We start from the raw sequence: 27,720 nt of genomic DNA on the forward strand, positions 1-27,720 counted from the left end.
GTGCACCTGTAAGGAAACAAAATCATGATAGACCTTCATGATTTTGCATTTAGAACCTATCTCTTGCAGTGTTTCAAAGTTCTCGATTATCAAGGGATTTGATACTGTAGAGCGGACGAAAAGGCGAAGCGATAGTAGCTCAAAACGTAGCTTTAGCGGCATCACTCCGGACATCACTTCGAGTGACATGTTATGAGTCGACTTCATGCTACCTAGCGCGATTCTAAGACAGCGATACTGAATCCTCTCAAGTCGGATTAAATGCGACTTGGCTGCCCAGTGGAAGCATATGCAACCATACTCCAAGACGGATAGTATCGTAGTCTTATATAGGTTAAGGACGTCTTTGGGGTGTGCACCCCACCAGAGTCCGGTAATCGTTCTGAGAAAATTGATTCTTCTTGTACACTTCTGTACCAGATAGTCAATATGTGTCCTCCATACATTTTTGCTATCAAACCAAACCCCTAGGTATCGAAAAGATCTGGCAATGGATATCTTTTTACCATATAAAAAGATATCGACCTTTGGGTCAACCAAATTCAAGCGTCTATTACTCTCAGTGTTGTAAAAGAAAGAGAATATCAGCATTTCCGTTTTCTCTGGAGAAAACTCGATACCTAGGTTTGTGGCCCACACTTCTAAATTGTTGAGTGTGGTTTGCAAAGGACTTTGAAGGTCGGCGATGTTGTTGCTGGCGACTGATACAACACCGTCGTCCGCCAATTGCCTAAGGCTACAGCCGGGTGCAAGGCAAGTATCTATATCGTTGACATAAAAATTGTACAACAAGGGGCTCAAACAGGACCCTTGTGGTAGTCCATAAAAGCTGACTCTCCGAATTTTCATGAAGCCATTGTCGAAATTCATTGCCTTTTCTGAAAGGAGGTTGAATAAGACGTTATTCAGTCTTGGGGTTAAGCCCGCAGATTCTAACTTTTGACACAGAACATTGACTGATACTGAGTCAAAAGCCCCCTTGATGTCAAGAAATGCAGATGCCATCATTTCTTTACGAGAATGAGCCATCTCGATTTCGGACACAAGCAGCGCCAAGCAATCGTTGGTACCCTTGCCTTTGCGAAAGCCAAATTGGGTACTTGACAAGAGGCCTTTGGATTCAAGCCAATTGTCCAGTCTAAAAAGAATCATTTTCTCAAATAATTTTCGCAGACAAGATAACATTGCTATCGGTCGATATGAGTTATATTCTGATGCCGGTTTACCAGGTTTCAAAAGGGTGACTACTTTCACTTCTCTCCACTCCAACGGGACGGTGTTAAGCTCCAACATAATGTTGAATAATCTCAACAGCCGTTTCCTCGCCAGATCTGGCAGATTATGGAGCAATTTGTTCCGAATCTGATCCAGTCCTGGAGACGAATTATTGCTGGAGTACAGAGCAAGCGATAGCTCAACCATTGAGAACGGTGAATCCATTTGCGGATCACTCCCATGAGCACTCTGTTGATATGGTGGTGCTTGAGCGAAATCAGGGCAGACTTTTTGTGCAAATGGCTCTAGCCATGCCCCAGAAACCCTTTCGCTCTCGTTTGTTGCTTTGCTGTTGCGCATCCTTTTCGCCATGCTCTGAAGCTCCGTTAGCGAAGTGGAAGGCTTGAGGTTTTTGACATACCTCGGCCAGTATGACCTTTTTTTTGCTTTAAGCAAGTTTTTGCACCTACGCTCCAGGCCTCTATAATGGATGTATAGATCCATGGAGCCGGTGTCTCTATACCTGGCAAAAGCCTTCCGCTTCGCTGAGAATGCCGCTTTACAATCCGCGTCCCACCAAGGAGTGGGTGGTCTTTTAAAAATCCTTGCCTGGGGGGGCGGCCTCGTTTGGGCACCGAGGGCGCACTCGTTTATCGCCATAACGAGATTTGCATACTCCTCATTTACGGAGAAACTGGGTTCTACGCGGATTAGCAAAGCGGTCATTTGGTCGCCGTATTTCGTCCAGTCGATGTTCCTCGTTAAGTCACAATTACCGGGGACTTGATCGACTGTGCGACTCCTCTTGATAATCGAGATCTTTATTGGCAGATGGTCGCTACCAAGCGGGTCTTGGATTACCTTCCACATAGAATCCAGCCCTAAAGACGACGAACAAAGAGAAAGGTCTATTGCGCTGGGTCGTGCCATAGGTGAGGGCACCCTAGTTGCTTCACCAGAGTTTAGAATTGTCAAACTGTGTGTGTCGCAAATATCCCTAATGATTGGTGCACGATTATCGTCATGCGTACAACCCCAATCTGATCCATGGGCGTTAAAGTCGCCCAGGATGAAAAATGGTTTTGGTAGTACCGTTACTACTGTCTCAAGATCCTTGTTGATCTTCTTTGGATCCAGATTGGCTCCCGGTGGGATATAAATTGAGGCAATAGAAACGTCAAGATCTCCTAGCTTTGCCTGGATCGCGACGTATTCGATTACCTCGGGTGTGGGGAGGGGTATTCTGCTGAAGCTGTGACTGCTACGAATACCAATTAACACTCCCCCACCACGCCTATCGCTAGTTGGATCATGTCGATCTTGACGAATAATATTATATCCCGGGAAGGTAATATTTTTATCGGGTGAGAGCCAAGTTTCACTTAGGGCAAATGCATTACAATTATATTGCCCTAGTAATACCTTAAAAGAATCTATTTTTCCCAAAAAACTTCTGCAGTTCCACTGTAGTATAGTGGCCATTGGAGAAATTAATCATCCAAACGGACCATCATACTAAGACAAGGCCATTTTGATAACCACTGCTTGACCATTCCTCTTAGGAAAGGAAATGCCAGGGGGATCAATCCGGGAAGGGGTTCCGGGAGGTGGAGGGAGTCAAGGAGAGAGTGTAAAATCTCTGTCAGGCTTGGGAGGGATGGCCTGGAGAAAGATCTGGGTTCGCTAGGGAACGCCAGATTGCTGGGATTGGAAGGGTTACGGGAACGTGGATGGGTGCGAGCGTCACGGGGGGGTTTGGAGCCCTGGGTTTGGCGTGGGGTCGCGTTGTCGTGACGTCGAGGTGCCTTTTTGGGTGAAGCTTTAACAATTTTTTTAATCGTTTTTTTGTTTGGTACCCGTGTTGTATACAATCTTTTAACTCCATTTAATGGTGCCAGATTGGGCAACGGTTCATTACCCTCCAATAGGGAAAGGTTATCGAACGGATTCACATTTGAGGTGGACTTCAAAACATCGGCGTACGATCCTCTTGTATTCTGCAAGACGGCCCGTTTGTGTTCCGATTGTTTTTTTCGGTAAACAGAACACAACGACATTTCGTGCCATTCCTGCTTGCAGTGAATGCATTTCTGGGTTTCGGCCTTGCATTCGGATGTTGAATGCGATCCCTTGCATTTGCCACACTTCACGGAGTTTGTGCAGTAAGGCTCTGAATGTCCAATCTGGCTACATTTTGTGCAGCATGCTATTTTTTGCACAAATGGTCGACGGATGGGCACTCTGAGCCCTTCAATGTACAGCGTGTTTGGCAGGACTGTACCCTCGAAGGTGATCCGGAGTGAGGAAGTCTCACGGAACACCTTCTTTCCATCGACCGCACTTGAAGCGTAAAGTTTTTTAACTTCAAGGACCTTTACCCGAGGGGAGGATTGGTGTAGAAAAGCCCCTTGTCCGTACTTTAGGATGTCCTCTAAGGGGTAATCTAAGTCATCAATGACACCGACGACTTCCACCAATCCACCGGGAATATATACCCGGTAATCCTCCGTATAGGACGGATCGGCCGCAATAGCATTGGCTTGCATCCGGTCTTTTGCGGTGACCCGCAGCTTGTTTGGACGCGGGCGAATAATGTCTAAGACACCTGGGTATTTTTTATAAACTGATGCCGTAATTGCTCTTACATCGAGCTGTTTATTTTTCGGCATGAAAAATACATCATGTATCCCGTTATAAGATGCGGGATACGCTCGGAATCTGGGACTCCCTTTCAACGATTGTCCCATGAATTGATCACGGGACGTTGAAGGTAAGGGCTCGTTATTAGCCTTTTTTTCGCATTCTGTCCTGGATCAGAACTTTTTCGCTTCACTGTAGTAAAGCCCTCCTCCGATTCATCCATCGGCTCCGCCTCCATGAGAGAGTCGGAGCGAGAGAAAAAAACCCAACTGTGTGACGAGAAAGGATAGGTAAACAAGAGAGGATCACTTACCACAAGTAGACACACGAGAGCGAGAGTACACGACGAACGAGCGCTACGCACCTGTCCGACGAATGCGCTCTACACTCACAAACCTACACTACAGTACACACGCAGCGCGTATACACGCGCTGCACACAACTCTACGCACTACACACTGTACGCACTATACACTAAGCACAGATCGCTTTCCGATCGTTCTCGCACGTATTCCTTTGCAGTGCGTATGGTCGAGGTCAGTGGCTTGTTGTCCGGCAAAAAATCCATCCACTTGGAGCGCGTATCGATCACGTCTGATTCGCTTCGTGGTTGGGGACAGAATGATTAAAATAATTGTATCGTAATGCAAATTGTTTTATTACCATGATTAAAACATGCTATGGGACTCTCATCAACCATTAATAAAGTAAAAGAAATTAAAACTATTTTTAAAGCAACGAAAACGCATACGAATTGATTAGAGCTTCTACGCCGAGTGAAAGTCCATTCTAATGAACCATTTCACTTCCTCACATGGAACCGCAGCTGCTTTCTCAACAGATCCAGCACCATCTTGCGCTTGTACGCCTCGTTCGCCTCTCGGAACAGTGTTTTCCTGTTTTTGCGTGCCTCCTTTTCTGCCTCCTTCAGTACATCAAGCGGCAGTAGATCCAGCTCGGAAAGAAGATCCTTCAAAAGGTAACAGGGTTTGTTCAAACAGATTCTAGATTCTATAAGTTTCTATACTTCTACAAGCATCTTTACTTACCATTATGTGTTGATGTATAGCGGACAGCTTATCCTTGGCAGCTATTTCAACGATCTCAACCTGCCGGTGCTGCAGCTTGCGCACAAACAGATACAGCTGACCGACGGCGGATGTTGTAATGCGCATTACTTTACTGTAGATTGTTAAATAAAATAAGGAACATAACAAGCAATATTCCACACTGTTCAAACTCAACCACTTACTTGAAAACCGTCATTTTCAGTGGTTCTCCCATCAGATTGTAGAACTCAGTGCGCAACGTTTCATTCTTGCTCTGTATCGACTCCACCTTCGCCCCGTACAGATTGAGCAGATCGTGATGGTTGGTGAAGTAACGGGGGAACTGCTCCAGCACCTCCTTGTAGTGATAGTCAATCTTGCTAAACACCATCAGCTTCTGGTTGTACTTGTTTATCAGATCGATCGTGCGCAGGTTCAGCTGTGCCAGGCCACGCTGCAGCAGCGCCACATCCGGCTCGCAACCCGGCAAGCGCTCCAGCTCTGGGAACGTTTTTTCCACATAGAATGCCGCTATTTCCGTTCCAATATTTCTACCCTCGGTGCGTATAAACAGGGATTTACAATTCCTGATCGCTTCCGACACCTGAGGAAAGATAGGGTTATGAATTTTTGGGGTTTAGTTCCGCCCCGGCAGTGAAAGATGCTTTGCCGTACCGTGTACAACGATCCATCCGGCGCTCGATGGAAGAAATCATTCGCCAGGCGCCATTGAGAATCCATCAGCAAGTAATAGTAATTCTGGGAATTCGGGAACAAACAGCAAACAATTACACACCCAATTCTCGAAAACCTTAAACTTTGACAGCAACTCTTCGGACTGGGGGAGAGGATCTCTCGACTCCCAAAAGTTTCCTCAAGCAGGTTGTTTCAATTAATCTGAACAATCACTTGCCGCTCGCCACCCCTAGCAGTATACTAGAACAAACAACCGTAATTGTCCCACCTTCACGTCTTTCCAGCTCCAAAAACAAGGTGGAGAGAGGTAAAAACAAATCCATCAACTAACATCAACACTCCAACGGACGGCCCAAACACTAGCGAGAATCAAAAGTATTTTAAGCGGGCACTGCTTTCGGGTTTTCCCGAAAGTTACTCGCAGGAATTCTCTTTTTGCGATACGTTTGCCCATCAAAGCTGCCCCCGGGCGGAGTGGATGAAATCACCTCCAGTTTACCTGCATTTCCTCTACCTTACCCTAATTTGCATAACCTTAGTCCAGCGCTGCTCCAGCAGCAGTATACGCTCCGTAATGGTATCCATCTTGTTTTGACGATTCTGAAGCAGCGTCCGCAGGCGGACCGTTTCCTGCGTTGCTTCCTTTTCCTGGTCAATGGCTGCAACCAGCTTCGAGTATGCTTCTTCCTTCCAAACTTTGAACAGCGGTCTTATGCGCTGGAAAAGGTCGTTGAACGTACATTCAGCAGCAGCACGAGGTTCGGTCGTTCCGGTGGCGGAGACGATGCAGGGACGGCAACCGGACCGGCAAAAGGAAACCGAATTTCAAAGTAATAACCAAACTTTACCCCGTTCGTTTGCTTCGTTTTTCGTACAACAACAACGTCCATCGTGCGTTCCACTACCCCGTACCTTGCAAAAGTTTTTAATCCAATTCGCATACTGACGCTCGAGCGATTGCCGGGCCCGGCGCTGCAACAGATTCTCCTCGATGAAATACTTCAGAAACACCTTACGCCGCTGGTCGCGCATGTTGAGGATGTCCGTTTTCGGGCAGAACTTACGCACCCGGGGCCGGTAGCGCAGCTCGTGGATGTAGTAGTTGTCCCATTCGGTGGCGAGCCGGCTGTAGTACTTCGTTTTCGCGCCAAGCTGCTCCTCCTCGAACTCGGGCGCGTTAACCTGCAGCCGTTGGCGTATGTCGGGCCGGGAACGCATCAGGCTGGTGTAGTACTTGGAGCGTTGTTTGTCTAAACAGGTGGAAGCAGATTGAATGTGAGTCAGGTTGATTTATTTTGTCAGCATCAGTGAAAAACGTGTTCTAATGTAAAATGTAAATTAAATAGACTAATGAGTATTCAGCCAAACTTTTAATAATTATCTTTATGACACAAGAAGATGATTTTAAGACCTGTAGCGGAATTTGGGGCAGATGTACTCATTAAAACCCGTTTATCAAAAACCGGTTTATATCTCATAACCATTTTACACCTATTTTCTCACTTATAACTGAGTTTCCGTGGATATAACCAAAATTGTTTGGTGACACTCTTGCCCCTATGGAACTCTTGTTCCAAATTCCGCTATGTTTTTTAAGGGCTATACATCAATGTTTTTTTAGGTTTAAGATAAAAAGATAACAAAAACAGTCAGTTAAAGCCTGAACAATTCCTTTGACCGCTATGTTTTACAAGTGTGTATAATTTTTCTAAAATAAATGAAAATTATAGAGCTTGTTTGTTTCAAAACCCAATTTGTACTTCCTACAGCGTATTTTACTGTGCAATCATGTTCTTTTTGTCAATATAAACTGTTCCATTCTAAATGCGAATTCCTACTAAACATCACGGAAGTATCTAAAAAAACTTAGGAAACTTGATTGCATTAGGCATCAAACTTCAAACCCTGTTATCTCTCTCTATCTCTAATCGATCTCTAATCGACAATTTATGATCATTTTTGGATTGAAACAATTATTTGATTTTTATAATCGATTTACCTCCAACAACATGTTGAACAGTGTTACTAAAGTCGACAAAAACTATATACTCACATCGCTTAAAGTCCCGCATCTTGTCGTAAAACTCCGGATCGATGTAAAACGCTCCCTTCCGGGTGTCATTCTTCGACAGGCTCTTGAACCGATTCGGCGGAAAGCGAAGCTCCAGCTTCTCCACCACCGGTTTCGGCTCCTCCACCCGCAGCCCTTGCAGTTTCGCCTTCTTCCTGCTCGTTTCCGACAGATTATCTTCCGAGGCCGTTTCGCACGCCTTAAAATCCTGAAAGCTAGTCATACGCCGCTCCAACCCCTCATCGTACATCCGGCGAAACTGCTGTGACTTCTGCTCGATGAAGCGATAGTATCGCTGCCGCTGCTCACTCACCACGTTCACCGGTTCCGGCACCTCCACCTTCGAAGCTTTACACTCCGTCCGCGACCGTCCACTGCTGGAACCACGGGAAGAGCTCGCACCGCCCCCCTCATAGTGCTTACCCTTCTTCCGGCGCCGACCCGCTCGCATGTTCTCGAGCGACCGATCGTACAGCAGCATGGTGATGCGCTTGAGCCGGTTCTTCTGCAGCCAGCGGCTGCGCAGCCGGTCCTTGCGCTTCTTCTTCTGCCGCTTTATCGTCGGGATGGGGAAGTAGGGCGTCCGCAGGAAGGAAAGGATCTTGACCTCCTCCATCTGGTCCTCGTCCTCGGAGGAGTCGCTGCTTTTCGGACACAACGGAATCCTCATGTGAGACAGGCGGGTATCGATTAGGTTACGCTCACCTTCCTTCTTGGTGTCCATCTCGCGGTACGACCGCACCAGCAGGCTCAGCGGGATGCCGAACTTGGTTTCGTTCTCCAGCAGCGGATCCTGCACCGGCAGCTGCGTGAACGGCCCGTACATGTGGCCCTCCACGTGCGGGATCTTGGTCGCGCGGCGCACCTTCGTCACGCGCCGCCCCTCGTTCGAGATGTACTCGTGCGAGCGGGTGTCCACCGAGGAGCACAGTTCCGATTCCAGCGTTTCGCGTTCGCGCTTCATCATCGCGATGTTGTTGCGGTTCCGAAAGTTGTACCGCTCGCGCATTGCCCAATCGCGGAACGAAACGTTCTGACCGGCGGACGGTCGATCGTCTTCCAGCAGGATCTTGTCCAACCGCTTGATCATCTCGCGGTAATCATCGTTCGTCATCTTCTTGCGCACTGTACAGCGCAACACGTCCGACTGGTCGGACGGTGTGGAGTGCTCGATATTGCCCGCCGTTTGCAATTCGTCCGTCATTTTCTTGATAAACTCGGTCACGTTTTGTGCCTTGCGCCGCTGGTCACCTCGATGCCGGCAGAGGTTCACATTGCGCAAATCTTCCGTCAACGTTTCCAGTATGCGGTTGGACGTACGCATCCTCATCAGCTTCTGCACGGTCGAGAACCGTTGCGGGTGCAGCTTGGAGCGATAGTTGGGCTTCTTGCTACCGAGACCACCCATAAAGTTAACCTCATTCGGGGGCTTATTGTACGGGATTTCATAATTGTGATTTTGGTAGGGTAAGTTCGATGACACTTCCTCTCGGTTCCAGACGAAATTTTTCGTTCCCTGTTAACAGTATCGTTGTTAATACGTAAATAGTTTCGTACAAATTCCGTTCAAAATCACACAAGTCTTACTTGCAGCACAGAACGATGGCTTGATGTGCTGGGATTGGTTCCCGGGAGGAGTGAACTGGCACTTTTCCGCGTGGACATCTTGATGAACGTTTCGTAACTGAGGTCTGACCGTTTCCGGGCATACCTTCGCAGTGTATTTGCAGGAATTTTAACCCCACTTTCGCAAACAAACACGTTGCTAGGTAAGTGTTGAAAACTCCGTTGTTTACACTGTGCGCACAGAGGGCCGCCGAACCATGCCAACGGTGCATCGGTTTATTTATTCACCCATAATAAAGGACTATTTTGCAATCGGTATGTTTTTCTGGTATGCATGCTGATGCATCCAAATCTCTGTTATTGTTACTGATGTAGAGTAAAAATACCTCCTTAAATACCTAAAAAAGTGCACCTTTAGATCTGTTTTGTATTGTTCATCCAATGTGCTAGGTTTCCTGAGTTATGTCTTGACTGTGTGCACGATTCTTTAGCCGTTTTTCGATTATTGTCTCCGTTCAAATCTCTTTTCAGCTCTTCTTCTAAAACTATGTCATATCTTATTGTTCCAAGTAAAGTACAATATGAATGTTTGCCTATTATCCGCCATGCAGTACATGATCAAATCAATTCATTACCACAAAGCTGGATAGTCAAATCCTTGCTACGGGGAGACTGTCTATTATTCTAGGTTTGAACCCATGAGGGGCATAGTATTAGGTCATACGAGTTGACGAAAGTATCACGTGACCTCCCCGGGAATGTTAGTTTCTATTACATTCAAAACCTGTTAATTATGGCAATAATTATCATATAACTTTATCACTTATTTTAAAAAGAAAACCGACTAATTTTGTATAAAAATTAAAACTCTCAGATATTATAAAAACGTTTCATGTTTTTGAGGGCTATTACAAGTTTTAAATTATTTTCAATCAGTTTCACGGCACAAACCAAACAAACCTCGTTTATCAGGAATGTTTAACAACCATTTGTCATGTTATTTAGATTACGTAAGAATCCTAATCGAGCCGATGATCCTCGATTACACGAAACAAATTTCTCTATACACAATAATGTTCGATCCTGACGACCCCTACGATCTTGTGTTTTTAGTTTTGAGTTACATCTTGTTTTATTTTTTTAGCTACATCAATTAGGCTTCGCTCTTCACGGCGCAACGTTATTTGCCAACATTTGTATGCAAACGATTAGACTACGTTCCAATTTATTTGAATTATTATGTTTTAAATTACTGTTACTGTCTAATTTATCAAAATAAAATTTCTTCAATTTCACATTTTCTCTAATCATCTCATCGTGGTTTCTTATTGTCGATTCCTTAACGAAGCTCCATCGCCTAGCAGTCTCAGCGAACTGCTTCTTCGGTATCACGATGACTTGTCAACACTTTCTCGGCTTCCAGCACCGACACGAAACAAACAGATCCCATCCCACAAACCCATCGGCCCCCGTGTCAGCCGATTTTGTTACCAATTCGCAGCCCGATCCGCGACGGCCCCGGTACAAAAACCCCAAACTATAATTGAAAGCGTAAACTTTGTTAATTAAGAAGAAGCATCCAACTATTTTCCCGAGCGCCCGGGTGCACGTTTGCGGTTTCGCTTCTCTAGAAGAATAAACATTTTGTATCGGAGTTTATTGTTTGTTTACTCGGCGGCACACATACACAGCTTCACAGGCATGGCATGGCAACCGGGAGGCCACCGTACGCACCGAAACACCCATCATCCACCTGCGTGTGTCCGCAGCAATTAATGTGCGGGAAGGGGGCAGTGCAGGGGAGAGATGTTTTGGAAATAGTGCAGACACGAGTCCTTAAATGAGAGACGCCAGCCAAATTAAGCCACAGCACCACTCACCATCCGACGACAGCAAGAAGCAAATGGAGACATTCATTACACTAAGGCACTGGCAGCCGGGTGGTGTAAAAACCCGGCAAATTGTGCCGGCAATGGCACGTGTGAGAAGGGTGGGAGACAAAAACACACACATCTGAAATACATATTCCAATACAAATATTTGCTTTTGCTAACACCAGCAACATAAATTTGTCACCCGGGTGGGAAGGATGGGAGCAAGGGAACCCGTTTGTAAGGCCGGGTTCGTCGGAACCGTGTTGAAACGGCTTTATGTTGGCTTCATCTGTGATCGGCTGATTGATACTGGGAGGGAGAGCATACCCACCGCACCAAAAACCGGAACACGTTTCACAGTATTAACATAAGAAATTAGCATCAAACATGTCGTGAAGGTTGTGCTCCGGTACAGAGCGAGTTATAGGCGTTATTTCGTTGGGGTGAGTAGATAAGCTTGATTAATTAGCGATTGGTTACACATTGATGCGAATTATGTGGTCAGTTTTTCTGCTACATTTTCTTGACTTTCATGTAAATTTTAAAACAAAATCTAACAACTATTTTACATTAATTATTCAGCACTGGGTGACATCAGTAATAACCCACTAAACTAGTGATGGGAAAGATGAAGTTTTTGTCGGAATCGATTCGATGTTCTTATACATATTTCCGGGGCGGTCCCGTGGTACAGTCGTCAACTCGAACGACTTAATAACATGCCTGCCATGAGTTCAAGCCCAGAATGGACCTTCCCCGTAGCAAGGATTGACTATCCGGCTACGTGGTAATGAATTAAGTCTCGAAATCCTGTATAGGCCGGCATGTCCGCGTAGGACGTTACGCCAAATAGAAGGAGAAGATACATATATCCAATAAAAAAAGCTTCTAGAGCATTTTGACAAACTTGTGGTACATCCTATAAGCTTAGATATTTGCCATGGATTCATCACTTCACTGTTTACAACTGATTGCCTAAAAGGCTTAACTTTAGTTATGTTCAAAATTAATGATTTATCGATTCATCGATTTCTGATTTTGTAACATACAATTGACAACATTTTGAGGCAATATTCTGAGCACTTGTAGAAAAAAGTTGATAGTTAATAGTTAAAAAAAGTTAAAAGTCAAATAATGTGTAATAGAATATGTATAATAAAGATCTTAAAAACTATGTTTCATCTAATGATCCAATGAATCTTTGAATATGCAAATTGCTCGATCAAAAAATGTTTTTTTTCTTCTTGGATGTATCGAATCTTCTTCGAACTTCGAACATTTTTACTCTTTTTAAATCATGACGTACATAATATTTAAAAATAAAACGTTTTACTTCAATATTAAAATCATATAAATCATTTACAGTCGTTGCTATGCTTCTTCATATTGCGACTTTTTACTCATTATCTCTTTAATGTCTCACTCAATTAATTCTCTTTAATCGTAATATTTGTTCTAAATTTAACTCCCCTAAATCATTTTACTTTAAAACATCTTACGGCTTTACACACAAACGAAAACACAAACAAAACGTCCCACTCCACGCCCAGCGCTCATGCAGAAAGCTTTGTCTGACTTTTCATCCCATTCACTTTGACTTCCGGATGCTGATGATTCTTTACCCACTGTAATGTCCTACCTACCACAATCCTGCTCCCTTTTGCAAACACACACACACACACAAACACACACAAACACCGTACGAATTCACACTGTCAACAGCGACACCATCATGAGGCCTGCCGAGACCACGAGTCCCTGCTTGAGCCGGACCCTCCCGAAGCAAACCTCTTTGCACAAAGTCCGGCCTGTCCTAAGACAATCGTAAGATTCGCAAAACATCCTCTTCCCGGCTGGGTAAACGAACCTAAAAGGGGTTCAAAGGGATCTCGTTGCATAAGACCTTAGCAACTTGGTACCGGGCTACCCGGGCTCATTCCACTCAAACCGTGACGTGCTACCGTCTACGCGCACCAGCGTTAGAATGTCTCCGTGCCGGGCTGCTTTCCTCGGCTATGTTCCAGCTCCGCTGCTTCCAGGAGCCCGCACCCTGCCTGAGCCGGGGATTGGCCGGGGAGGTTTTGGGAATAAATGAACTAGAAACGAAACTTTTACCGAAAAGATAAATTTAAAATTTTCTTCATGATTGTCTTTCCTTCGGGTATGTATCCGGGCAGTGTCGGCAGCTTAAAAGACGGATCGGCTTGGGGGAAACAGGGAGTAGCGGAGAGGGAGCCTCCCGGAGCAGTGCTGGGAGACGACCGTTTTCTGTAGTGCATGTGCAAACTCTTACATTTTACTTTATATATTTTCTTAGCTCTTCATGCCGACCGGGAATGTGTACGCTTTTTGTGAGCCAACGTGTGTGTGAGTGTGTATGTGTTTTGGTGTGTATGTGTGTGTAAGCATAGTCCCTTTGCTCTGTTCCTCTCCCCAAATGCCTGCCCACCGAGTGTGTTAGCATGCCAGTCCCGTATCTATCTTGCAGCTGTCAGCTGCTCGGTACAGCGACGGTTCTCTGATAGGACGGATCCCAAGAAACCCCCACGACCCAGCACGGCTTGAGCAAAGTGAAGAAGTAGTAACTTTTCGGAGGTTTGGGTAAAACCTTCGAACGTTGGAAGTGCCGAGAATTAGGAAACCGGCCAGATCGATTCACTTGCCTTGCCTTGCAGAAAGCAGCGGTGTTTAGTGTACCCTTGGAATGCGCTGATGCTACTACGGCCTGCACGTTACAATGCATGGATGCTTGGAGAATGTGAAACTTGTGCACCGAAAAAGAGAAAATGAAAAAAAAAACGCTCTCGGAGTGGAGAGGTTTGCAAATACGGAGCGAAAGTTTGCTGGGGAAAATGAATTCTTTCCATAAATATTTAAACTGCAAGATGAGCCAAATTTAGTTCCGGGAAGCAGAGGGACACGTGTCGCTCGTATGCAAACAAAATCTGCCCCTATTAAATTGCACGCGTCAGGTCGCGGCACTACTTAGCGGAAATGTTTTAGGTGATAGGGCATGGGTTGCTTGTGTAGACTGTTTTTAAATGATAGATGTCTAATACAAGTTAAACGATGTATTACAGCTATCCCGTGTATATTATTGTTTTGTCCGTTTGAAAGCATTTACAAGCACTACGGACTAGATTCAGTAAATTGTAATGTTATTTTTTATTGTTAATTGCATCTTTGGAACCCACATGAAGAACTGGTGTAAGCAGTTTTGAGTTCATAGTATATTATTTAATCTTTGTGAAGCTCTAAAATATTCAATAATTTATAAATAATCCAATATTGTGTTGTCTACATTTCTACAGCCAACATTAAAACCTGACATGGTTTAATACTCTGCATGGATCAAACCTCCTTTACATAGAACTGAAACGTTGCACAGAACTAAACACCAATGTGTCAAGCTGTGTAACGCCAAATAAGAACAAGAAAAATAGTGTAGTTCATGTAAGTAAATTAACCAAGTGTATATACAGGGTTTCCCACGATTTATTGGTCAGTTCCCATGATTTTTTGGTCGTATCCCATAGATTTTTGGTTCGTTCCCATAATTTATTGGTATTTTCCGATTGGATATCAATACAATTGCACCAAAAAATTCTGGGAAACGACCAAAAAATCGTGGGAACGCACCAAACAAACATGGGAACCCACCAAAAATTGATGGGAACCAACCAATAAATCGTGGGAAACCCTGTAAAGAAGGAAATTCAGGAGAAGATTTAGCTGTGAGGATATCTTCATGAAACTTCAAGTGAATCAATTCATTACCAACTATTTTGTACGTATCATTTAATAGATCAATCGATCATTTGACTTTCAAGAACAGCGATTTGGTAAACATTGCACAATAAATGCTTTATTTTTAATCATTGATATTACTTATTTAATTAATATCGCTACAATAGCTATCAACATGAACAACTAAAGCTTAAATTAATTCTTTGCAACTGAGCTTATCAGGACATAAAATTGATGATTTTACTCACTTTTCTATTCGCAATGGGCATCAATTTTCCTTAAGTGCAACTACACCAAACAGTTTGTATTTCTAAATGAAAATGTAAAAAGTCTCCAGCCAACAAACTCAAACAAGCAATCAGTTTGTTGCAATCGAACGAATCAATCAATTTGAAGCCGTACGGCAGGATTCAGGTTAATGGTCCAGCATCATTCAAAATACCTTATTCATGAAAGCTTTTCACAGAAAATGGCCCACAAGATGGATGTACTACCAAAGCTCAACCACATGAGTGAAGACGCAAGACGTGTACCATGTTCAGTACGTTAAAGGATAAAAAAGATGGAGGAAAAAACGAACGCACACACAACCAAAAACCAACGATTTTATTAAACTTCTCTCAAGTTTACTCATCGTTTCGCGATTGCGAACCACAACTGAAATTGAACGCAAAACTAAACCAAAACTCAAGGACCTCCCCACTCTCGCTGTGTATGTGTGTTTGTATTGGAATTGAAAAAAAAAGAAAGACACACACAAAAAACTCGCTTCCGGTAAATCGTAAAGTAAACCACTCCAGTAAGAGAAATCATCCAGGCTGCAGCATTGCGGTTAGTCGCTCAAGACAAATCGACCGGGCTAAGCAAACCCCATCGCTGCTCGGTTTGGTCTGATGGTCCTGGGTATGAAAACTCGAACGGCTGGAACTTTTTTCTCCCTCGTGGTAAGCGATTTTGCGGTCTCCTTTCCCATCGCATTTGATCGCATTCTTATGCGTTCTGCCATGAAACGGGAGCATTGCCTCTGCCTTCCATCAAATAAAAAGTCAATCAACTAATTTGAAATCTATACAGCCGAATCGTTTCATCTAATCTGACCGCAAACGCGTGACGACGTGGAGCGGACCGAAAGCCTCGGCCTCGGTTGACCGCTGGATCGATCGGTCGATCGGATAGGTTTTACGAACGTTCCGACCAGCACGGTGAGACACGTGGTGGACAAAACAGTTACTAAAAGTTTAGGAACCGGAATTTTAAAATGCGTAGTGTGTGGCTACTTTTTTGTTAGTTTGTAAGTTTTGTCTTGAATTTTAGATTCTTTATCGTGTTATTGAAATTACTTATCTACCAATAGTTAACAAATATCTGTAGTTTCTCACTATTGCACACTGACCTCTTTTATCCAAGCAAACAAGCTGTATTTGATTTTGATTTTGCCTTGACCAGTTTTAATCATTTTCCTATTTTCTCCGTTGTCTGACAATAAAAAAAAAACAACGACCACACTTTGCCACAGCAACCTGACCAACTTTCCCACAATCAAACGCCCTCTCCACATAATTCCTTCAAATCCATCACAAAGACACAATAACGGAATCCATCTCATCCTATGAATCGTCACAACAAAACGAACTAGAAAAACAAGAAGAATGCAACACTTAGTACCAAGCAAGAGCGAGAGAGAGAACCCCCGGCTGACCACAACCCATCCCCCACACTGTGCACTATGGAAGCAGCAGCAAATGGCTTTACCATGTTTATTGGCCAACGACGACAATCGACAACCCGGGACGAGACGCCTGCTCGATTTCTCCATTTTAGAAGCCCTCTACCGGGCCGGATTGACTTTTGCTCGTGCCTTGCCTGTGCCTTGCCTTGCCACCGTTTTTGTGGTCTGTTTTAAGCACGATTAGCATACTTATTGGTTTTCGCTAGTGGAAACCGGGCGGGGTGGTCCCGTGCCATCCGCCTTATGGGCCTTCGCTCAGCGCTCTGATCCCTTTAATGTTGTGAAATTACCGATCCGATTGGCAGTTTCCGGATATTGGATGCGGAAAACCAACTCCGGTGGACGAAGAAGAACAAGAAGAAAAAACTCGCTCTCAGACACACACACACACCCCATGACAATGAAGAGGAAAAGGCAAAAACCAGGGAAATCGAAACGCACAAATATTTATGTACGGACTGTGTGATCGGAATTCCAGCAACGGTATTAGGACCAGGGCGACAGGATCTTGCTGTTTTTTTTTTTCTATGAACGCAAAGGACAAGGAACTGAACAATCAACCTCGGGCAGGCCCGGGCGGTGTCCGGAGTGGGAGTTTGACTTCCATTTCAGATTTGCTTGACGTTAATTTTTTCCCTGCTCTATCTCGCCATCGTCGTCGTCGTCGTACGCTCGAGGCCGTACCGCGTCCTGGGCCGACTTTTTCCCGACCAGTTCGTAGCTTTCGCATTATGTGGTGCCCTGCAACCGGCATAGTTGCTAGTGTCGGGGAAAGTTTTCTGTCCCTTCCCTCTTCCTTCCCACCGCTGTCTTGTAAATGGAACCCTGCTTTGCTCGTTTTGCTGTACGGTTGACCGTTGTTGGGTGTTTGGTACGCTGATTTTCTCACTGAAAAAGATGTAAACCACAATGAGATAGCGAAATAGGCCTGCGAATTGGATGACGCTTTGCTTCCTTGGCAGAAGGTTCCACCTTTTCTCTGCGATGGCAGACAAGGTTAAAGGGCATTGTCACAGGCGCTCGCAGAGCAGCCCGAAACTGTCGAAGGAAACCGACCGATAGGACTAATCAGTAGTGGAAAGTGGAATTGAAAAGCAGCCACGATTAACAATTTGTTATGCAAACTTTGTCACGCCCAGAGTGGGTTCGATAAAACTATCCTTTTGGTGGGGTTGTAAGGTTCATTCTCTCACGTGGTGACGTCATGGCGTATGTTTGTTGTTACCGTTACTGTTGTTGGCGGATACCCAACGCAACTAAAGATGTTGAAATTGTTTGCTTTTCTTTATATCCACATCTATTCTTTGTCTTGAAAAATTTGTTGTTTTTCTTTTAATTATATATCGTTTCACTTTAACATGTTGATCAAAAATTTAAAGATTGCATTTACAGCTTCCAACAACCTTACAAGAATAAATAGGAATAAAAAGTTTAACGGTTTCGTCCATTTATTTCATTTTTCACTTATTTTAATTGTTAGCCAACATTGTAGGTTCTCTTAATCCTGCATTCCGAAACATGCCGAATCGGTTCGCAGCTATTAAATCAAATCATTCACACGTCACTACCCGCCCACGGGGTTTGAGATCTACGCTAAAGCCTCACCCATTGCCTTTCGCAGCTACCGGCAGCTTCGGAGGGAACTGGACGAAAGCCGCTCCAGATTGTGCTTAATTTAATAATAACCATCAGCCGTAAAATAAAACTCCAGAAGCTAACCGAACGGGCCAATTCACTGGTCCGTGTGAAGGCAGCTCGCCAAACACACCGGAAACCTTTCCTCAAGCACCCCGTTGGTGGTTATAAATTTGGTAAACTTTTCAGCGCGTTCCTTCAGCCTAAATTACGTTACAGGCAGCGGCAAATTTCACGGTTTCACTCTTTGCGTGGAGTTTTGCGTGCAGCAGCTTAGCCTCCTGCTTTCACTTTTGACGATTATAATCTGCGCATTACGCGTTATGGTTGTGGCAATCGCCGTACTAAGCGATGTTTTGAACGGATGCTGAACGAAGAACAATCAAATAATCCTTTTGTGCTTTAAAATGGTTGTCTGGATAAAAACAATCAAGTCAAATCATAACCCAATCTGCATTTACTTATCATAAATCAACACACTAAGAGAAAAGGCAATGATTTAATTTTAGCCAAACTAACTTTTAAAAAAGCTTCAATTTATTCCAAGCAGCTCAAACTAACAACGCACTTTAATAAAAATCACAACAATCATGGTTAATGATGGCTTCAAATTATGCTGAACGCAATGAATATTTCATTCATTCATTCAACCTTTAACATTAAAACACAACGTAATTGTCACGCATACCCTAAAGTAAATTAAACAACGTACATTAACCACTACGATTCGATTACAACCCCTCATTCCAGATCGCTTTTGTGAGCCTTTGCTTCCCCTTGTTAGGGAAGGAAAAGCTTCCACAGACCAAGAAGCATACCGCTAGTGTGCCCCAACATTGTTCCTTTTATTTGATTCGCGTTTGTTAATAAAAGACGTTCGCACGAATTCAAGCCAAAGTTCCAACCGCTCCCTTTTGACAAACATCCTTAAGGCAACCAACTAAGGGAATGGTTTTTCTCCTTTTCACTCCATTACTATGCATCGCTGGATAGCACTCTCCTTGACGGGTGCGTCTCACGGTGAACGATGCTACGACGGGTGAAACATATATTAATCTATTCCACCTGTCGGAACTCGCGGTGATCCACGAACGGATCGGTGATGTGCACTTCACTAGGGTGAAGGAAACGTGTCGTGGAATTTGTTACACGTCAGGCTAGGGCGGAACGTTGCGATGAGCTATTTGTCGCTCCCCGAAACCGAACAGCTGCCGTGTTTGATGAAGAGCGCGTCGGAAAAATGGGAACAACCTTCCACCAGTGTATACTTACTTTTGCACTGTACTGCACAGGGTCTTCTGTTCTACAATGATTGAGACGGGTACAGTGTGACAGTGTTTTTCTTGCCATAATTACAACACAGATTTGCACATTGAAATAATTCCTTATCATCAACTACTGCTATATCTTTAAAGCAAATGATTTGACTCTATATGTATGAATTTCATTATTCAAAAAAATTAAATATGAAGTATTTCCAAGACGCATATTATGTATCTACTATTTGATTTAAGTTTGACTAAAATAGTTCATGGTTATATGTATTTCAAATGTTTGTTATCAAAATGATAGTCAGATACTACTGTAATCAAGGAAATTTTTACCTAGAAGGCTATAAATTACTACAAAATTTGTTGGCCAGCGCCTTACTTACACGCGTTAGGTTCTTCACAAACATTACAGGTTTTTAAAACAAGTGCAGTAGAACATACATAGCAGAACATAGTAGAAGTGAAAAATACATTGAGGGATGTTTCCCATGTTGTCGATTGCGATTTTTACTGCAATCTCGGCAATTTCGTAACCCACAATTGCTATGTAAACAATCGCTCAAAAATAATAATCTTTTAATCAACATCAATAACACACATCATAACTTTCAATAATTGTCATTGAGTCAATTACAAATTAACAACGTCATTTAAATTAACAACGTAATTCTAGTAAAACTAATGTAAATTAAACTTTATCAAAAAATATCTCCAATATAGCCTGTAGCTCCAATATAGCCCTTTTCTAATCTTACGTTGGCTCAAACACACAAAACATCCTAGAAGTACTCTTTATTTTACATTATAGCTTATCTAATAAAAGCAATATCTTAAATCTCTCAACACGTGAAGTCTTTAGGGCCGGTCCCGTGGTACAGTCGTCAACTCGAACGACTCAATAACATGCCCGTCATGGGTTCAAGCCCAGAATGGTCCGTCCCCCCGTAGCAAGGCCTGACTATCCGGCTACGTGGTATTGAATAAAGTCTTGAAAGCCTGTATATGCCGGCATGCCGTGTAGAACGTTTACGCCAAATAGAAGAACGTGAAGTTTTTGATATTTCACATTGCTAAAAAATGTAGTGAAATATTTCAATACATTGAAAAACCATCAACTGATTATATGGCATTTCAGGAAGCATACACTCACGGGCTGTAAAATTCTTCGAACCGTGTTAATGCTTTTAATCAATGTACGTTGTGATGTACAACACTGAAAGCAGTTTTTTAGCTATAACAACAATCTGCACCGAATCACCTCACTCCAGCCAAAATTTCGATCTCCATATTGTTAGGTTTATTGACACAAATCGTGTTCCTTTTCTTGGAACTAAAAATACATCCACTTTTTGTTTGCCTGTAATCCAAAAATTCATCTTCTATATTCATCACATCTACTCTCTTCTCCAATACAATTCCTATCCCACAAGCACACACGTGTGCCACCGGCAGGGGCTTACCGTGCTGTAAGGTGAGATTTTTATTTTTGAAAAAACAATTCCACAGCTTTTGGGATATTAAATTCCACCTACCAGCAATTCCGGCTGCTGGGAAACGCTGCTCCACTCTACTCAATGGTTGAGCAAACAACAAAGCACATCAACGGAGAAGATGCTTGCTTCAAGGTGGCATATTTAAACATCCCTTGTGCTGGAGTTATTATTTATCGATTGTCTCGATTCTTTGAGCGGGAGCGGGGCTCGGGACGGCCCTTTTAACTTCTGATAAAGGTCCTCAGGGCATTACCTATTCCTGGGGAAGCTGAGTAGGTGTTTATGAGTATCGACAGCTGGTGGCTTTTGCGCTGATGGGATGGGATTGGAGGGTGCTAAAACCTACATCAACGTTTACCCGTACCGCGTTCGGAACGATTGGTGGAGATTTTCATTTCATATCCTGATTTATTGTAGCTACTTTTCGCTTTATTCATGCCTGGGATGGAGGCCTTTTTTCTTCAGCTGCGTGCGTTCGTGATTTAGGATCAAATTATACCGTCTGGTGGGAAGGATATTAATTTAAAGCTTCCTTGTTTATTGTCCTGTCTTGTGTGCGGAGCTTCTTTTTTTGTTTTGTACATTCAGCAACATATTAAATGGTCCCAAATTGTGTGTGCTCATGCTTTTTTCACGCTCGTTTTTATTGCTAGCTACGCTGAATATGCTCATTACAGAATCAAATGGCTCTACCAATCGCAAAACTAGTGGTCAATTGGTTAATGATAAAATTGTATACCTTCCGTGCTATGTACGTTTCTGCGCAGCGTAGAATATTGCGTGTCCTACAGAAGATAACCTTCCTGCTCGCACCTATCGTCCCACGCGTGGTCAGCAAAATTATGAAGCCAATGACATTTTTATGATAGCATCATATCAGCCCATTACAAAACAGCCGAACGAGCACAAACCACCGAAAGGAGGGGGGTAGAGGGCAGCACTAGGGACGTCCATCCGGAAAAGGCCTACCTGATAAACGGTGACCACGAAAACCACGGATTACATAAATTGATAAACTGATTCATTAGCCGGGATCGGGTTAATGCGTCAATGTTGCTCTTTCCCCATCGTTCGAATATCTCTGCAGCTGGGATGCGGTTAAGCGTTCGCTTTCGAGTCGGTACGGGAGTGCCGTTTTGCTGCAACGAATGACACACTTTTGTTGTAGTGAATGCTTAAAACGCTTTGTGTACGCCTCATTTGCTAATTATTGTTTTTGGTTTAAGGTAAATATAAACTGTATTGGCTTAAAGTGTGTTTAGTTTGCTTACAGGGTTTCCCACGATTTATTGGTTGGTTCCCATCAATTTTTGGTGGGTTCCCATATTTTTTTGGTGCGTTCCCACGATTTTTTGGTCGTTTCCCAGAATTTTTTGGTCCAATTGTATTGATATCCAATCGGTAAATACCAATAAATTATGGGAACGAACCAAAAATCTATGGGATACGACCAAAAAATCGTGGGAACGCACCAAAAAATCATGGGAACTGACCAATAAATCGTGGGAAACCCTGTATTCAGTAAAAGGTATATTTGTATAAATTTTGCGTTTATTATCAGTGCAATATTCAATATATTTAATATTTATGTTAACATAGTTTTTGACCTGAAAAATGTTTCAGCCATGATCTTGAGGACTCAAAAATCGTTAATAGTTTTGTTATGTTTTGTTATGTGCAACCTGAATATTAATACTACTTCGTGTTTATTCATAAAAGGGAACATTTTGAACATGTAAGCATTTTGTTCAATTATTTCGTAAAATGTGTCAACTTTATTCCGAAATACTTAGCGTTTCCAACGAAATCTTGTATTTTTGTTAACGCTTGAAGTGATACTAAGACTACAAAAATGCTGATTTTTACCAAAACAATGATACACGATAATTTATTTATTGAAACTAATTGCCATTTGGTCCTAATTTCTCATTTTTTAAATATTTTAATGTAAAGCCTCTATCTTCTTCTTCTTTTTTAGCTCAACAATCGTTTTCGGTGCCACACTAGTGGGCTTGGATTTCAGTGACTTAACTATAACAGGATAGTCAGGCCTACATAGGAGGACACAGTCCATTCGGGGGTTGAACCTGCGACGGGTATGTTGTTAAGTCGTACGAGTTGATGACTGTACCACGGGACTGTACACTGTAGCCTATAGTGCTTCTATAGGACTAGAAAAAGCATGTTCCTATGGTGGTTCTAGTCATAAAAACTGTTATATTTTCAACAATAAAATGTAAAGTTTATCATTGACAAAAAAAAGGAATTAATTCACAAATCTAGCAACATGAAAAGGTTAAATTACCAAATGATTTCATATCAAGCATACCTTTCTAGGCCTGTGTTAACTACAGTCCTTAACTAGTATTACATTATGTATTTTCATCGCTTAACAAAATGCATTTCTGACGATTGAAATTTTAGGTTTCTTTGACTATCACCACAATAGAAACACAATACGACAACCATTAAAACCATACAACCATCATGAGTACGGCGATGCAGTCAGAAAAAGATGAATATTTTGATAAATTTATTTTTTCTAGTGATAGAAATAGCCATAGTTATGAAGATAAAACGTCTTTCAATTACTCTACTGTCAAATATGCATATATTTATCTTATCGACACTTTAAATGCATTAAAACACATTGCTACCACTACAAACTGTACCATTATTGTTACATTTGCCCTATCTTTTGTTGAAACTATGATTACATTGAAAGCGAAAAAGTCCTGTAGAACTTATAACAAGGTCGATACCTTTTCTGAAACATTATCATTAAGGAAGTTTTATTTCTTTCACAGTTTTTTTTAATTTAAACCCCACGATCATAGAAATAAATCTTATCCTTTCTCTGTCCGCATTTCCCATCCACCCATGTGCATTCTACAGCGTTTTAATGTAATTTACTCAAAAAGTTCAACCAAACCGTCGCACTTGCCACAATGCAAGACCACTGCTACTGTTCAACAGTGGTTTTGATGTTTTTGCTCACGGAAATCATCGCCCGAAAACAACGCAACCAAGTTAAACGACGCTGACAGAGGAATGCGTTAACGACCATTTCCGCCGCAGGAAGCTCGACCTACACGGTCGCTGCAAGCAAAATCAAACAAACGAATATCAAACATCATAACGGCACACAAAAAGCCGGAATGTGGTAAACGACGAATTGTAAGTACACCGTGGTAAGAAGGTGAGGTAATCGACATAGGGGGAGAAAACTGAAATCCTCCTGCAGCAAAGAAAGCAGACGGTGACGATTTCAAAAAGTGATTATGGAATGGGAGAGCCGGACGAGAGAGAGAGAGAGACAGAGCGAATAAAAAACGAGGATAGATTTATTTGATATAGAATTCATTTTGCTAAATTTATGACTGAGCAATGTCCGTCCTTTATTCTTGTACTACAGTCGGTTGAGGTTTGTTCTGCGAATGGCCGTATTCGCCTACGCCATTTCCCAAACTAAATGTGACAGCCTGCCGGATCTAGTAACGATTGTCCGCGAAGAAGTAAAGGATGTTGGAACTTTTGTGAACAATTTCCGTTATCCTTTTTTGCTAAAGCTTGGGCGGCATTTTTAAGCATCTTTTATGCTTTCACAAAACTGAGACACTTTTCTTTGTTGCACGAGCTGCAGTTTTTTCTATCATCAAACATAATCATGCTTATCGGACTGGGGTTACTAAAATTGAATGTTACACTTTTGACGCTGCTACAAGTCCGCACCCAGCTAAACGTGAACCACAACGCTGAACATCAACGCTTAAAAGCTCGTACTCGTACAACTCGTACAACAACAGTCCACACCCTTTAATTTTTGTCCAAAGCTTTCACAACAAAGGGGGAGGGGGGGGGGGGGGTATCTTTTCCCCGTTTGTCTCTTAACCGTGCTCTTTTCAGCTGCTTTTTTTATACAAAGCAAAATTCAAATACCAAATCATGGCAGCGTCCTTGGAATCAGGTTTTTGTAAAGGTTTTTATTCTTTTTCTACCATTGGTTCTACTTTTCATCCATGGGCACGATAGTATCACGTTGGGACCACCAACGTTGCTCCCCAAAAAAGTGAAAGAACCAAAACCCAAAACAAACCAAACAATGCTCAACCGAGGCGAGGGTTCCGCTGGTGCCGTGCTGCTGCTTTGTGCATTTGTGCTGCAACCGGGGAGGAGAATGCAAATGACAAAGTTTTTGGTTTCAAGTAAACACATTTTACCCGTGCTTTTGACATTTATAAATGGGTTTTTGTGGAATGTTTTTGGCCGTCCTCGCCCACACACACACACACACCCACAAACAGTGGTGCGCCATCTACGCGAGCGCCTAGTCGAAGTCTAGCGGCAGCCCATGGGCATCAGCGGAGCGGCCTGTATCAGTTCTAATTTTTCTCTTTTAGGTAATTATTTTTGTAGTTGTCCTAGTGGAAATTACTTTTTTTTACTTAATGAATAAATCGAAGAGCATATTCTGCAAAACAATCAATGTAACGATATAGAAAAGATTACCTAAGACACAAAAGAATGCCAAAAAAAAATCCAAAAATCGTTACAAACTTTCCATTTAATAATTATTTCGATAATTTGTTTCTTAAAAACGATGCAAAAGATAGCAATGAATGTCTCTAGTTTTAATCGTTCGTAAGGAGTTATTATACGCTTTCGGTTACTAATGCATGCAATAAAACGCATATAAGTAAAAATGCTTTTCTGTACATAAAGAAGGCCATTCAAAATTGGTTGAAATAATGCCAGCATCTATGCACTGAATAGTATGAAACAATAAGTACAACACATATTTTACATATATGTTGAGAATTTTTGTTACCATTTCTGCTTAACATGTCAGTTAGTTTATATCGAAACGAAAACATATCAATTTGTATTTTTACAACCCCATATATAATACAAATCAATAAAAATACCATGTAAGAACCAACAGACAAAAAAAGATCTATATGCCTCCCCATAACCCTTACAATTCCAATCCGTACGGTTGCAACACGAAACCTAATGAAACGCAAGCAGCGATAGATAGCGAAAGGCAACTTTAGCAATAAACAAAGCTCATCTCGACAATATGTCATCCATTGGGAAGTTTTCGTGCATTAAATGCAATATTGCCCTCCCGCATCAAAGAACAACCGCGCGTACCGCAGGAGCGCCCAGCACAGCAGGGACGTACAGCAAAAACAAAATACAAAAGCACATTCCAAAAAACAAACATAACTTGCCCATAAAACGTAAATTTTCAGCTGTTCTTTTTTTTGCATTTAGCCTTATTTTTATTCTTTCTCATCGCTGCATCCTTCCGTGCTTCTCCAGTGTTCCGGTTCCACTCGGTTTGGCGCCATTTCAAATCGCGCTCCTGTCCGCCCGTTCTGGTCGGGGCAGCCCCGGCAGCTGCCACCACTGTCAACCTCTGGCAGGTCGCGCGTTGAGTGCCTAAGCTGGTGGTGGTGGGAAGGTGGTACCGGAAGGACACACGGCGTTACACACCGATACGTGCGCGTCGCGACTTTTGCACAAGAATTCGAAATATTTATGTTTACAGCGCCAAAACTTTGCCATTTTCGCCTGTCGCACCGCGCTAGGTACTGGTTCAGCCTTGGTACAAAACTCTGAGCAATGTGAGCGTAGAATGTTCTGGGGTTTGGGAGAGCAACAATGAACAAAACATGTCTAGTTTTTTTTTCGTATTGTGATTGTAAGTTTTCAAGTTCTGACATGGTTAAAATGTAAATAGGAGTCATTTAGCACACTTTACTCTCTTTAAAGGTGCATCATGAAAGGTTAAAGAAATGTGTTTAATATAAATAGATCTTATCTACGAAAGTGGTAAAGATATATTTTATTAACTGTATTGTAGAGTTGTGAGAGATGAGTTAGTTTTATGACACAGTCGTTAAGTTCAAGAAACTACGGGCATGAAGTTCCCTTTCATCCGTTCAAGCTTCATTGGCATATCAGGACTGACTATCCTAACAGGTAGAGGCATTTCTGGTCACCAAATTCAGATAAGCTAGCCCATATAGAAGGCTATAGGCTATGGCAAACTTATGATTGGTATGCCAACTTAGAAAAAAGGCTTTAGTAGTGACGCCCAGGCCTTACAATCTCCACAATCTATATCTGGGCCCCCGAAAGCTTAATATGTGGACCGCGATGACTTTGTAAAGCTTAGAATAAATAGTGCATTATTGTGACTATTTCCATCGAAAATGTAATTGCTTTTTTAGGCCAACGTAGACGTAAACCAAGCTTAAATAATAGAAAGGTATAGAATATATAAACGTTAGCATTATCTAAAGGCAACAGAAAAATGGCGCTCAACGCCGTTAAAGGCGTAGCAATGCGGATCGCGAACTGAACAGTTTGGATACTCCTGAGCTATATGAAACGTCTCTGTAATAAGGTTGAAATTAAATTGATGTGCAGAACCATCTTCATCCACCACACACGACTCCGAGAAGGGTCGGGAAATTAATTACCACCAGAATTACCACCATGTCATGTAAAAATACAATTGAAACGAAAACACCCATTTTTAAGTTGGAAAAACGTTGTATATTTTCCCCATTTTTGTGTTAAAAAACTCCAATCTCGATATCAATGCAAGTCCAGTTTAAAAAAGATGCAATCACATTGATTGGCTTGCTTTGAAAATTACAAATTAAATTACTTGTAGGGACTTAATTTGAAAATAAATAGTAAAACACAAAAATCTATAACAT

At 42.6% G+C, this 27,720-nt stretch overlaps 1 protein-coding gene across 1 annotated transcript; it reads right to left on the reverse strand.

Annotated features, from left to right (window-relative positions):
- Positions 1-4,486: 4,486 nt before the first annotated feature.
- LOC133393538 (uncharacterized) lies at positions 4,487-9,451 on the reverse strand. Its single transcript, XM_061658817.1, has 8 exons — positions 9,259-9,451; positions 7,654-9,187; positions 6,513-6,850; positions 6,120-6,317; positions 5,580-5,663; positions 5,108-5,508; positions 4,905-5,037; positions 4,487-4,825 (listed from the first exon to the last, which is right to left on the reverse strand). The coding sequence occupies exons 1-8, from the start codon at positions 9,334-9,336 to the stop codon at positions 4,658-4,660; spliced, it is 2,934 nt and encodes a 977-aa protein (XP_061514801.1). The 5' UTR covers positions 9,337-9,451; the 3' UTR covers positions 4,487-4,657.
- Between the last annotated feature and the right edge of the window lie 18,269 nt (positions 9,452-27,720).

Source organism: Anopheles gambiae, chromosome 3 (assembly GCF_943734735.2).
Source record: "Anopheles gambiae chromosome 3, idAnoGambNW_F1_1, whole genome shotgun sequence".
In the NCBI taxonomy this organism is placed as follows: Eukaryota; Metazoa; Arthropoda; class Insecta; order Diptera; family Culicidae; genus Anopheles; species Anopheles gambiae.

Bases quoted from the DNA above. Each gene is read 5' to 3' on its own strand.
- LOC133393538 (XM_061658817.1), bottom strand. From the start codon at position 9,336: ATGTCCACGCGGAAAAGTGCCAGTTCACTCCTCCCGGGAACCAATCCC. The intron at 9,188-9,258 runs GTAAGACTTGTG...TACTGTTAACAG, and splicing joins GCCATCGTTCTGTGCTGCAA to GGAACGAAAAATTTCGTCTG. The intron at 6,851-7,653 runs GTGAGTATATAG...CCACCTGTTTAG, and splicing joins GATGCGGGACTTTAAGCGAT to ACAAACAACGCTCCAAGTAC.